Source organism: Venturia canescens, chromosome 11, assembly GCF_019457755.1.
Source record: "Venturia canescens isolate UGA chromosome 11, ASM1945775v1, whole genome shotgun sequence".
Taxonomy (NCBI): Eukaryota; Metazoa; Arthropoda; class Insecta; order Hymenoptera; family Ichneumonidae; genus Venturia; species Venturia canescens.
This window is the reverse complement of record NC_057431.1, coordinates 9,983,262-9,995,402: the sequence shown is the minus strand read 5'-3', so window position 1 is coordinate 9,995,402 and position 12,141 is coordinate 9,983,262. Positions and strand designations below refer to the sequence as shown.

Below are 12,141 nucleotides of genomic sequence, written 5' to 3'. Positions count from 1 at the left end.
TGTCCCCCCCCCCGCGCTCGGCGATCATCCTATGGAACGCACACTAATGTCATTTGTTCATTTTTACACGGTCAATGTACCACACGCATACACAAAACACTAAAAACTATAGTGAAACGAACAAAACGACGATAGAACGTTTCTAAAGTGTTTTCGCACTATCGCTACTACGATAGCTGAGCGGGTTTAGCATAAAATTTGAGGGAGAGAGAGAGAAACAGAAACGCTAGAATGGTGAGTGCGTACCACATTTGACAGTCATCAGTTTTTTCCTCCATTTTTTCGTCATAAGATCAAACTGAAGTTCCATTACTATTTCCCCAACGAAATCTTACGATAAGTGGACAAATACAAAGGTAAAATGGTTTTTTCACAGGCTTCGTATTCCGAGGATCAGTTGGCAGGTAAGTCATTCGAATTATAACACTTTTAAACGTAAGAAAATCGAGATTATTCCGATCCAAAGATAGCGGTGATGGAGTGGGGCTTTTCTTTTTTTATTCCGCTCTCCACCACGATCCTTAATTTGGGTCAAGAATATCCTTGCCTTTTTCGACACACCCCATCATTTATATACATATATATTTATGGTTTTTTTTTCTTATGGCGAGATCGCCTTTTATGGTCTTACATTTGAGAGCAAGTTTCGTAAGTTTCAACGACTGGAGATGACTCTTTAGTACTTTTTGTCCTCTTGAGCCTCGGTTCTCTGCTTTTTCAAGAACGCTCGAAAATTCGATTGTATTTTGTGGTTATTATCAGTGTCTGCTTCCTGCGAGATAGAAACTTGCCAAATCTTCTGACTCTGCTTCTATTGCTATAATTTTAATTGAATATGCGTACTCTGGGATATCAGGAACTTACGACCAGGATGATGTCATCCATTGACGGTATAAATATCCAAACGATTTTGATTTCAACAATTTGAAGACACTCATTTTGACATTTCTAAACAAACAGGAAAAGTTTTTTCATTAATCCATGAAATAAAAATACATTTTTTGTACTCTTGCTCGTGCATCGCCGGACAAGCAGCAATAAAATCAGGAATGAGAACGCCAAGTTTGTGATGGTGAAAAAAACAAGATGTGTAATTTCATTTCTCCATCTTTCTTGGACAGAATTCCAGGAAGCTTTCCAGCTGTTCGACAGCCGTGGCGATGGAAAAATTCATGTCGCTCAAATCGGCGACGCGCTTAGAGCACTGGGACAAAATCCTACAGAATCGGACGTGAAAAAATTCACTCATCAGCACAAGCCTGATGAGAGAATAAGCTTCGAGGTCTTTTTACCTATTTATCAAGCCATTAGCAAAGCTCGCACCTCTGACACTGCCGATGACTTCATCGAGGGTCTTCGTCACTTTGACAAAGATGGAAATGGTTTTATTTCTTCGGCTGAGCTCAGACATCTTCTAACCACTTTGGGTAATTTTGTTTTTCTTCAGAATTTTTTAACAAAACTGAGCTTTTATTTCATCTGTGACAGAATTAACATTTTTTTCAACTCTTGATCACCAAAAAAACTACTTCAAATTCTATCAATCTTCCAAATACAAAAAAGTCAATGATTCTGACAGTTCTTTCGACTCGAAAAATGTTCCAAGAAAATAAATCGAGTTTAACTGAAAAAATATGAAATAACTGAGCAGTTTCTAGCTCTGTGCTTCGGAGATTGCACTAGCAAAGAAAATGTGTCGAAAACTATAATTTTATTAAAAATTGATGATAACAGGTGAGAAATTATGCGATGAGGAAGTGGAAACGTTGCTCGCTGGCCATGAGGATTCCCAGGGAAACATAAATTACGAGGATTTCGTGCGCCAAGTTATGTGCGGTTGAGAGGGTCTGACATATCAACGGTCATCAATCCCAGGCACACTGAGCTCAAGCGGCACACTCGATAATAATATGTTGATAAAAGTGAACAAAAACAGTAACTACTCGTAGTAAAATTCCCAAAGGTGAGAGGGCGTCTTCCCTTTTTTCCATTCCTCGACACAAACAAAAAACGTCAAATTGAGCATGACATGTGAAGAAAACAAAACATTTTAAATGATAGTCGAGCTTTTTAAGTATTGAAATAGCATGAACGTATCGCGAGTAGTTGAAAAACAAATCATTGAACAGAGATATGAGAAGCATTTAATGGTAGAAATAACATAAAAATTCATAAATATTTACTATCTTTTTTACAATGCTCCCGACGAGAATTTAGCCTCGTAATTAGTTTTTAAAACGTTCTATAGCGCCTTGTGCCTTGACCCAAGAAAATAATAACGATCGAGCTCCAGTCGAAATTCTCACACGAATATTGAGAATTGTAATTCGTAAATTCTTCCGTTTCCTTCGAAGTTTCAAATATTCATTGAAAAATGTGTCTCCGGTAAAATATTGATAATTCTTTGATTTATGAGAAGACAAAAAAAACGAAAAATTCAGTATTTTTTGGCTTTTGCCATCCCCAGCAATAATGGTCAGCTACTGTAATTACTTTGAATGTCCCTTGAATAAATAAATTGTTTGTGGGCAATCTAAAAAACGGACTCCAAAGTCATCGAACTCTTCGATAAATCAGTAATTTTCTGCCCCATTCGTTGGGATTGGTGACGCTGACACGTTCGAAGGAGCACCGGTCGAGGATTATCCTGTCGATGTGATGATCAACGTCGTTGTTAAGTTTCATCGAACTAATGAAAGGAAAATCTTCGTGTCCAGCTCGCCTCAGGCGTCTCGAGGCGTTCCTGTAGCATTTTCCAGGCTGAGGTTCCACCACGACCATTTCAGCGAGGGAGCAAACAGCCTCGAGGAAATTAACGAGTCCTTCGTCACCGTGATTCACGTGGATCCACATCGTTACGCTAAAACAAAAAACCACGTCGAAGCGATCCCTCGAAAAATTGGACAAAAATCTCTTCATCAACTTTTCACGATCCTTCGAATCCATAAAATCGAGACATTCGAAACTGACGAATTCGGGCAAAGTATTTTGCTCCTGGGCTCGCGTTATCAACGTCGAATCAATGTCGATCCCGAGCAAATGGACTTCGCTCTTCTCAGCCTCATTTTCCGATGTTGCCTCACGCAGAAATTCCAACAGCAGCATTGTCAAATCCTGCAAAAAATATTTTTTTTCTTTTTCATGATTTTTTTTTGCTAATTATCGAAAAATTAATGAAATTGTCATAAAAAAATGTGAAGTTTCAACGAAAGAATAAGCTTCTATGCCAATTTTTTGCATAATTGAAATTTTTCGTTAAAATTTGGCTTAAAAGTATAAAAAAATGTTCGATCGCAGTCGAATTGGGATGAAAAATCATAAAAAAAGAAATTCGTACCGAAGAGAACGGGAAAGTTGAGAAAATACTGTCGACTTTTTATCAAAATCGAGTTTTAAATGGAAATTCGTGATGAATTTTTTTTTGAAGTTTCGAAGTCACTTTTGTAAATAAAAATAAAACTCAGGTTTTCACGATTCGATAAGCGATCATGTAACAGGAGGAAAACTCGTCACACAGCTTCGTAATACTGTGGCTACGAAACGAAGGTCACAATAATTTCAATAGAATTTTATGAGTCATTGTCTGAGCTTAGATTTGAAATCATCACTGATCATTGAATATTGAATTTCGAATTCGCTTTTTTGTCTCGAGTTTCCTTTGAATGGTCGCTCTGAATCGAGTGAGCTCGCGAAACCTCGATAAAATTCTCACGACTGGGTACGAGTGTCGAGATCGAATGGGGCTTTCCCATGGAAAATTTCAAGCGAGCAACGAAATTTCGTGCAATGAGTCCTTAAAGTTTTATCGGCTTAAAAAACACGTTGGAAGGACAAAATTCATTTCTGGGTCCCTCAGACCCGAGTGTGTACTTCCAGGCCCCACGAAACGATTAAAAAACAGTCGCAAAGTTTATTAACGTTTAAAAATCTAAATTGGTGACCCCGATTTGACGATGGAATTAAAAAAAAGAAAAAAACGTTTTTCCAAACCCCCCCGAAAACCTGAAACTTCGGAGCGATTCCCGGGTCTCCTCGACCCCCTGTGTATTTTGCCACTAGAAAATTTGATAAAAGCAATCGCGTTTTCGAATATTCGAAAAAATCGATTTCCCGGTCTCTAGGACCCGCTCGTGCGCGTTTTTCACCAAAGCCCAAAAGCCTTTGACGGAGCTTCATATTCCAGCTTATTTGCCTGCGAGGGAGCTCGGGACCGGCGCCGTTTATTTGAATACTTGGCGTCGAGCCCCAACCAACCGCGTTCTCCAAACAGAAGAAAAAACAAAATAAACGTAGACTCACACCAGCGTTGCAGCCGACGTCGAGAGCGATGTACCGATTCCGTTGCGGTGGGGATGAGGCGACGGCCTCTGGTGTCTTATTCCGCCAGATGCCACGCGGAAGTTGTTGAGCTCTTTCGTCAGCGGAACGAAACGTGTAATAATTAATGAAATTGCCATATCTGCTGGCGCCTGGATCGTTGCTGGCTGTGATTTTACAGTTCTTCGTCGTTCCTCCGTGCTGCTCCATCGCGAAGCATTTATTCCGACGAATGTAGTATTAATTGATAATCTCGTTTTACAGGAAGGTACAAAAATGCTGTGAGCGACGTGGGGGAGCGTTGGACAGAGCTGGACGAGCAGCAATTCCATCGGGGGACCAATCACGTCGCGACCTCCAACGGTTTTGGAATGAGAACTCCAGATTTGTATTCCCAAAGGTCTGGCAGGTGTCGCAGACTCGACTTTCCTGTGGGGAAAAGGAGCTCGAAAAACGCGGCTTTTCATGGAAAACTCTGCGAAACACATTTCGTGGGCTCCCCTTGAATCACGAGAATGCACAAAATTTCTATAAAAACATTTATTCACAGTCATCGAATTTTCATTAATTCCACAAGGCAGTCGTAGTACCTTAAAATTCCCGTTGCCTTGCAACGGTCCTCTTGGCAATAATCAGATATTTTGATTGTCGAGGCTCAAATAATAAAATCTGGACGACCTCGAACAGCCACCGACATGGAAATTCCACTTCTCTCTCATAAAGAACCCCCTTTAAGTGCAAAAAATAACCACCAGGTGGCAAAGTACCTTAAAACACCTAAAATTAGACCTCTGTCGGCCGGAATTTCGTCCGAGTGCGAGTACCCTCTTAAGACAGAAAAAATTGGACCTCTTCGGTGGTCTCGTTCGTTTCCTATTAGCAAGAAACCCCTTAAAAAGGCGAACAAATGATCGACCAGCCTTTCGAGTTCCTCTTCGAGGTACCCCCTTATGAAAGCCAGTGAGGAAACTCGCCGGCAACTCAAATCGAGTTCCTTGGCCTCTGCGAGGGAAAATCCCCTTAAGAAGACCAGAAATTGACTTCGACTCTTCAGGGTTCGTGTTTTTGGACGGAAAACCCCTTTAAAAATGTACGTTGATAAATGCTCAGCTCTATACTTGTATACACATTGTGAAAGGATTTATCAAAGGGGGGGAGAAGTGGAGACTGAGAGGCCGCCGCCATAAGTAGAAATGGTGCTGGTGCTCGCGCTGTTCCTCACTCTGAAGGGATCCTGGAGCCCCGATCCGTTGTGGCTGGTCGTCGGTGGAGTTGGTTTAACGTTGTGGCCTTTACGACCACTGTAAAAACGCTTCTTCAAAGCCTGGTAGACTTTCTTCTTCAGTATAAAGAGAATGAAGATCAAAACTCCTTGGAGGCAGTTGAAGACGTCGGAGGCATAGAAAAAGTCAGTTTGCCAAGCCAGCGTCGCTGCGTAGTGGTTCAAATAGGCTGAAATAATTTCCAGACACCAGGAAACTCCCATCACGATGAAGAGCTTCACGTTCATTATAAATCTGCAAGAAAAAGTTGTCGAATATCCTCAGATTCGTGGCCATCGAATGTGACAGCGAGTCTGAAAAAGCCCCAAAAAGGCGAACTTGGGACTTGGGTCGATGGAATCCAATTTGAGGCCCAAATAGGACTTTTGGGAAATGACGAAGAGTCCCATTTGGGTCTCGCTGGTCCACTCGAGTCCCAATTTTCTCTTTTTCGGCACTCGCCAATGCCTCAGGCCCCATTTCGTGGTCAACGAACCTCGTCTTGTCGGCTCGAAATCTCTTGCTTCGGGGGTCGCTCGGCGCAGCCATCACCCTCGATATTTCGGCCTTCACCTTGCTGCAGTACATCGCAGTCATTACGAAAAAAACGCAGTTTACCAAAAGCTGAATCGTTACTGGTCCAACGAAGAAGAGAATCTCGCCGTAGTAACGAACGTTCCCTGCAACGAAAAACAACGAAAATTACGTTTATTGAGGTCGAAGGAATAAAATTATGATGGAGAACTTCTGAAGTCACTTTCAAGGAATTTTTGAGCTTCTCATTGCTACTGACTCTCGAACCAGCAGCTGTCAGAGCCCACGTGGGGACGAAGACTGTCCGGAAAAATGTTCGTTTCGTCGACCACGATGCCAGAGACGGTCACGAGGATTGCCAGCCCCCAGGCGTAGAGAGAGTACCCGAGAAAACGTTTTCTGTAAGCCCGGCTGCGTCGAGGACCATGATTTTCGCCCCCGAGTCCGCTGAGAAGGGATTTTTATGAGATTTTATTGATTTCAGATTTCGGAGTCAACGGGGAAGGCCAAACCCGAGGAAAATTCGTTTCATTCTTACCCGAACGTCCACCAAATGTCGAAGCACATTACGTTGAGCCACGAGAACGCCGAGACCCAAGAAAACAGGAGTGTAAAACCTTGGGAAAGTACAACGAAGAAATGTCATCGAGGAACATGGAAAATTCTGCTTCCTTGCCGAATAAAACCTACCGAGAAATTTACAAAATGCTGTTGACGCCGGCGAATGCTCCTCGTCGTCGTCGTGATTCCCGATGTCCGATGGCGTGGCCAACGCCACCGTCGCCAGGGTCGCGTAAGCCACGATCAAACTCGACACGTGACACATCAAAGTTTTTCCATGAAGATTTCGCAACGACGGAAGGCAGATGTACACCAGCAGTGTCAGGATGAGGAAGAAGCAGCTGGAGAGTTGCAGGCTCGCGAAAATTCCATACCTGTCAAAAATCAATCGATTCGTTGGTATTTTGGGTGCAAATTATTTTGACAGCACCCCGACGGATCAGTTCTGAAGAAAGTTCCTAGGGGGTCTCTGAAAAGTCTCGATACGGAGTTGAGTGAAGAAATGAGAGGCAAAATAGGTCCCATTTTCTCTCTCCTTTCTCTGTTTGAATACGTCACATCCGGAACCGGAAAAAAGTCCTTTTTGGGACCGAATTTGGGACTTTTGGGACTGACTGATCCTTCAGGGCGGAAGAAGGAAAATATCGAATGACATTCCAGGCTGCAACCGAACAGCAACGATTACGTAGCAAAATTGAAATTTGCTTACCTCAGAGGAGACTCTTCGGTCACAAGGATCGACTCTTCGAAGCAAACGAAAGGTTGAAGTTTGTATTTTCCCCTTTTCTTTGGATGCGGAAGGATTTCCAAGCAGTATTCATTCCTGGCGTATATTCGATAGAAGCTGAGGTTGAATTCGCCTCGAGGGGTGAAGAACCAATTTTCAGAATGGTCCACAGGAAACATTCCATACTTGCAGGGCTTTCCGACCAGGAGACCGTAATCTGTTATTTAAAATTCGAGCATTTTCATTACTTTCAAACTGACAGCTCATTGTAAAAAATTAAAAAAAGCCAAATTTTAGGAAAATTGAGATTATCATTTTTTGACAAATTCAATAAACATGCTCAAACGGTACAAAATTATTTTAGAATTTTCTGTTAACTTTAGTTGAAAACAAACGGAGAAATCGTCGCATGGGACCCAAAATAAGGATTTTTTCTGTTCCTATGAATCCGATGTGAAAATGGAGATGAAAATTTATTTCTGACTTCAAAATTGTTTGTAGAAGAGCGTCGAAGTAAATTTTTGAGTCCTATCATAGGCGTTAACCAAAAATAAAGAAATCGTGAGTGCCCAAACGAGCCTAATGCAAAGTTCATTTCCGCTGAAAATTGTGAATCTATGAGGAAAACCTTGATTGAAATTTCATTGTTTTCAATGCAATTTCAAAAGAGGAAAAAATGTTTTTCAAACAATTTCGTCGAATGGTTTTCGTATTAAAAAAATGAAGCAATCGTGTCTTTGGTCGATTTCCAAAGATCTGGGTTAAAAAACTTTGAAGTAATCCGCAAGAGCCGGAAAAAGCTGAAAGATCGGGGCTCACCTGGAGAATCCATGAACTTAGAGGAAGAAGACAATCCCCTGGTGATGGATTCGTTCATCAAGAGTCTGTGGAAGCTTCCTGGTGGAACTTGTTCCGAAGTGGTTTTGGCACAACCGTCATCAATCATGGCTTGACCTTCCGGACAGCATTTTCTAACGCAGGGATTATTGTCGCAGTATTTGGGGCCACTGCAGACCCTGACGAGGGGAAATTCGATGCCGGAATCGAAGCAACTGTTGTCTTCGTTAGCCAGGATTGTTACCGGACCCTTGCCATCTTTCGTTGGCACGATAACCTGCTCGTTGGGGTGAGGGAAAAAAAAACAGGATTAAAATCGTTGCTACACGAGCTTGGAGTTTCTGGATCGGAAAGAAGAAAAATAAACGACTTCCTTCTTTTCACGAGGGCTTTGTTGCCATCGGTTCTTATACGCAGATGACGTGGACGTGGACGTTAACAGATAAATATCTCCCTGACTCGCGTCCACGCCGTCGACGTAACAACCCACAGTATTTGTTTACGTTAGACGCGAACGCGCGGTCCGCGTAGAGAAGAAAAAAGCGTTGGGGAATCTCTCTTAAATAATCATTCGAAGCACGTATATGCGAGCGGGGGCGTCGCGGCGTTTACAAAGCCGCGTAAAACGTTGAGTATCCAAGGTGCTTACGAAAGCGCATTCCGCGAGGTCGAAAAAAAACAGAATTTCAAAGATTTTGACTTTTCTTTGAATTACGAGGATCCTGCGTCACTTTGTCATTTTTGCAAGGTCACGTGATTTTTTGACTTGCAGAAATCCCGGCTACGATAATATGCGACTGTGCGTGCATGCTACATTTAAACAGGAAATATTTTTCTGACTCCGATAATGACAATACCGTTAGAGGCTGCTGAATAAATAATGAGAGAGCAAAACTTGTTGGAAGCAACAACTTGTTCCTCAACGCGGAATGCTATAAATGCCTCAATCAACTTTACTTTTTCATGACACACGGAACATATGGGAAATACCGAAGGATATCAGTACGCATCGAAGATTCTCTGATCACCTCGAGAGTTTGATCATCGTCGAGGACTCTCAAGTCCGTAGCATTATAGACAGGGTAGTCGATAACGGCATATTTGCATTTGGGGGGTCCTCTGACGACACTGACGATGTCGGGGGCTGATTTTCCCTCCATCATTTGGTAGTACAACGATACGGCGTCGCGTTCGATGTCGCTGCTGTTCGCCGGGGGTACAACGCAGTCGCGTTGTTTCATGTCGTAAAGAGTGTTCGAAGGGCAGCAAATGCTGAGGCTCGCCAAGTTCGGCAAATCTTTGAAATCGGCTGACGAAGTGAATTTAGTGTTCGGGACGTTGTTTTTACCGCAGCCGAAAACAATCGGAATGACACGGGAGACTTTTTCGTCCCACAAAATGTCAACGCAGGTCGGCCACGTTTCAATAATCGTGTTGTTATCCAGACTCGAAATCACACTCAAGTGCTCATCCGTGTCGTCGCAACCCACGAATTCATCACTTTCCAAAACACCCTTCGAGTAATACAGCTCCCGGCCACGCTCTCCGTAATAAGCGCAACCGAAATTTCCCTTCACCGATATCACTTGGTCGCGTGGACAACACTTTGCCAACTCGAGATGCCCCGCATCAGCTATTTTATTCCAAACCCAAAATGTCAACAGCCAGGCGAGTTTATGACTTTTCCGGGTTTCTGCTCTACTCCAGTCGCGGTTCATCAACATTTTTCTTGTTTAGACGTTTCGAAAAATTTTCCCGAGTTCTCTTAACCCTAGTTTGGACTTTTTCCAGCCAACAATTTTGAAATCGTGCTTGGGTCTTCTGAGATTTTTGAAATTTTACAATTTTTTTACAATTCTTACTATTATTTTTGCCGGCTTTCCTATTTTCGGGTTCTTTAATTCGTTTTTAAGGAATTTCTGGAAACGTGATCGCGCTTTCGGAGGTTTTTCAGAGTTTACGATTTCCTTTGATTCTTGGAATGATTTTTTTGTTCTCCCTCAGTTTTAGGAAATTTTGTTTTCTTTTTAAATAACTCCTGGAGCCGTGGTCGAGCCAAATTTTTTCGAATTTACGATTTTATTCGGTTTTTGATTGTTTCTTTTTTTTCTCGGTTTCTCGGAACCCTTTTTCAGGTCTACGATTAGTTTTTAAGGTTATTTCTAAATATCTTGACCGTGTATAATGTTTTTAGAGTTTTCTAAAATTATTTGGTTGCTCTTTGGGTCCAAGGTTTCCAACATTTTTTAACGTGCTTTTAAAAAACCTTTCGGATTCCGATTTATTTTTCCTTCACTCACTTGAGAACCGCGTCAAATGCTTTGACTCGAGTTCCAAAGCGTTATTCACTTGAACTTTTAGAAAAGAGTCGAAACTTCGAAAATTTCGAATTAAAACTTCGATTCGAGTCTCCGAAATCAGCCAAATGAAAAAGTTGACAATCGAAGATCGAAGCACTCAAATCCAAAGCGTTGCGAATCGAGGGTTCGAAGATCCAAAATAATAATATCGAAAAAACAGTTTTTTTCATAAATTTTATTATTTCCGAAAACAAAACATTGAAGTGTGAAAATTTCGTAAAAATTTTTCACCAACCGAAAATCTTTCGAATTCGGATGACCGGAGGTTCGCGATTCGCGCATCTCACGCGCTCCTTCGAGCGCGCTAATTCGACTAAGTTTCTAAACTGGACTGGAGAAGACGAGCTTGGCCGATTCCAGAGTGAGGGAATCCCGCGGCGAAAAAGTGGAGGGGGGGGGGAGAGGGGGAGATCGTCCTTCCCGCCTTCGTTCGTTTCGATCACGGTTTCGATGGTTTCGATGAATCATGAAATTTCGAGCGCAGACACAATGCTCCCCACTGAAGCACGGGAATAGAATCGAGAGAGCCGAATGAGAATAATGCATCGGCGTCCATCATCGCGCGATGGCAGTTTAACCCGAAATTTTTTCAGATCAATAAATACGAGCGGGAAACAGCACCGAACAAGATTTTCCATTGTTTTCCTTTTTAGAATTTCTTCGTCGTCGCCGGCCCGCGTACGTTTGATTCACGCTTGACGCAAACTCTCGGAAGCTAAGTGGAGCCTTTTTTTAACAACGAAAAATAGTAGATTCGAGAGGATGAAAAAAAAAATTTCTCTCTTTTCCACGCCATTTTGGAAATATGAAAATACAAAAATCTTTGTTTTCACATTTTTTCATTTCTCCTACCCTCGCCCTCTGCTGGTCCCGCATTCGAAGCGAACAATGTTTCCCTCTACCGAAATACCTATGTTCGAATATCTTTTTACGAAAAACTAACCTCAATTTCGAAACATTTATATTTTTGAATAACTTTTTGTTTGAAAAACTATTCGCTTTTATAACGCTCGTAAATGTTCCGTGCTAGAGACATAATAAAAAATATCCGTCTATGTTTCCTTTATTGAGAAAAATTTCTGTTTTTAAGGAGTATGGACGGTGTAAAATTGAAAAAAATCATTTTTTTTTCAAATCAATTGCTAGCTTATACACCAAAGAAAATATACATCTCGAGTGTCAAGTGAAAGTTCGAACGGGAAAAGGATAAAAAATTAATGCATAAAAACTAACCTAGAGGGCCAGAGTCGATGCTGCCAGTGGCAAAAAGGCTCGTGACTTGGTGTGCACTTGATTTTGAACATACTATAACCAAATCTCTTTCGAAGCTTTCACGAAATTTTTTTTTCGCAAATGTTCCGATTTTATTTTTATTTTATTTTATCTTTAAAAAAAATGTGAGAATGCGAGCTGGAAATCTCGGAGTTCAGAATTTTGGCCTTCCGCATGTGTTACCTGTACGCAGTTTTGTTCCTCTTTTCGAAGCTTCGACGAGAACATAATGAAATTTTCTTCCCGGATAACGAATGCAAAACAAAAGCAA

General features: G+C 41.7%; 3 protein-coding genes across 5 annotated transcripts; 1 reads left to right on the top strand and 2 right to left on the bottom strand.

Annotated features, from left to right (window-relative positions):
- Positions 1-24: 24 nt before the first annotated feature.
- Positions 25-2,541, top strand: Mlc-c (Myosin light chain cytoplasmic). Of its 3 annotated transcripts, XM_043432716.1 has the most exons (4): positions 25-234; positions 377-404; positions 1,122-1,427; positions 1,735-2,541. In XM_043432716.1, exons 1-4 carry the CDS (start codon positions 232-234, stop codon positions 1,839-1,841), a joined length of 444 nt encoding a protein of 147 aa, XP_043288651.1. In that variant the 5' UTR covers positions 25-231; the 3' UTR covers positions 1,842-2,541. The 3 variants fall into 3 exon arrangements, with proteins under 3 accessions (XP_043288651.1, XP_043288650.1, XP_043288649.1); XM_043432715.1 differs by lacking the exon at positions 25-234 and having other exon boundaries at positions 246-404; XM_043432714.1 differs by lacking the exons at positions 25-234; positions 377-404 and adding an exon at positions 506-890.
- LOC122418469 (probable RNA methyltransferase CG11342) lies at positions 2,122-4,717 on the bottom strand. Its single transcript, XM_043432709.1, has 2 exons — positions 4,300-4,717; positions 2,122-3,114 (listed from the first exon to the last, which is right to left on the bottom strand). Exons 1-2 carry the CDS (start codon positions 4,525-4,527, stop codon positions 2,554-2,556), a joined length of 789 nt encoding a protein of 262 aa, XP_043288644.1. The 5' UTR covers positions 4,528-4,717; the 3' UTR covers positions 2,122-2,553.
- A 125-nt stretch (positions 4,718-4,842) lies between these two features.
- Positions 4,843-10,744, bottom strand: LOC122418468 (G-protein coupled receptor Mth2-like). The gene is made up of 8 exons (XM_043432708.1): positions 9,267-10,744; positions 8,221-8,515; positions 7,384-7,618; positions 6,804-7,048; positions 6,652-6,730; positions 6,373-6,560; positions 6,076-6,259; positions 4,843-5,834 (listed from the first exon to the last, which is right to left on the bottom strand). Exons 1-8 carry the CDS (start codon positions 9,960-9,962, stop codon positions 5,462-5,464), a joined length of 2,295 nt encoding a protein of 764 aa, XP_043288643.1. The 5' UTR covers positions 9,963-10,744; the 3' UTR covers positions 4,843-5,461.
- Positions 10,745-12,141: the final 1,397 nt, after the last annotated feature.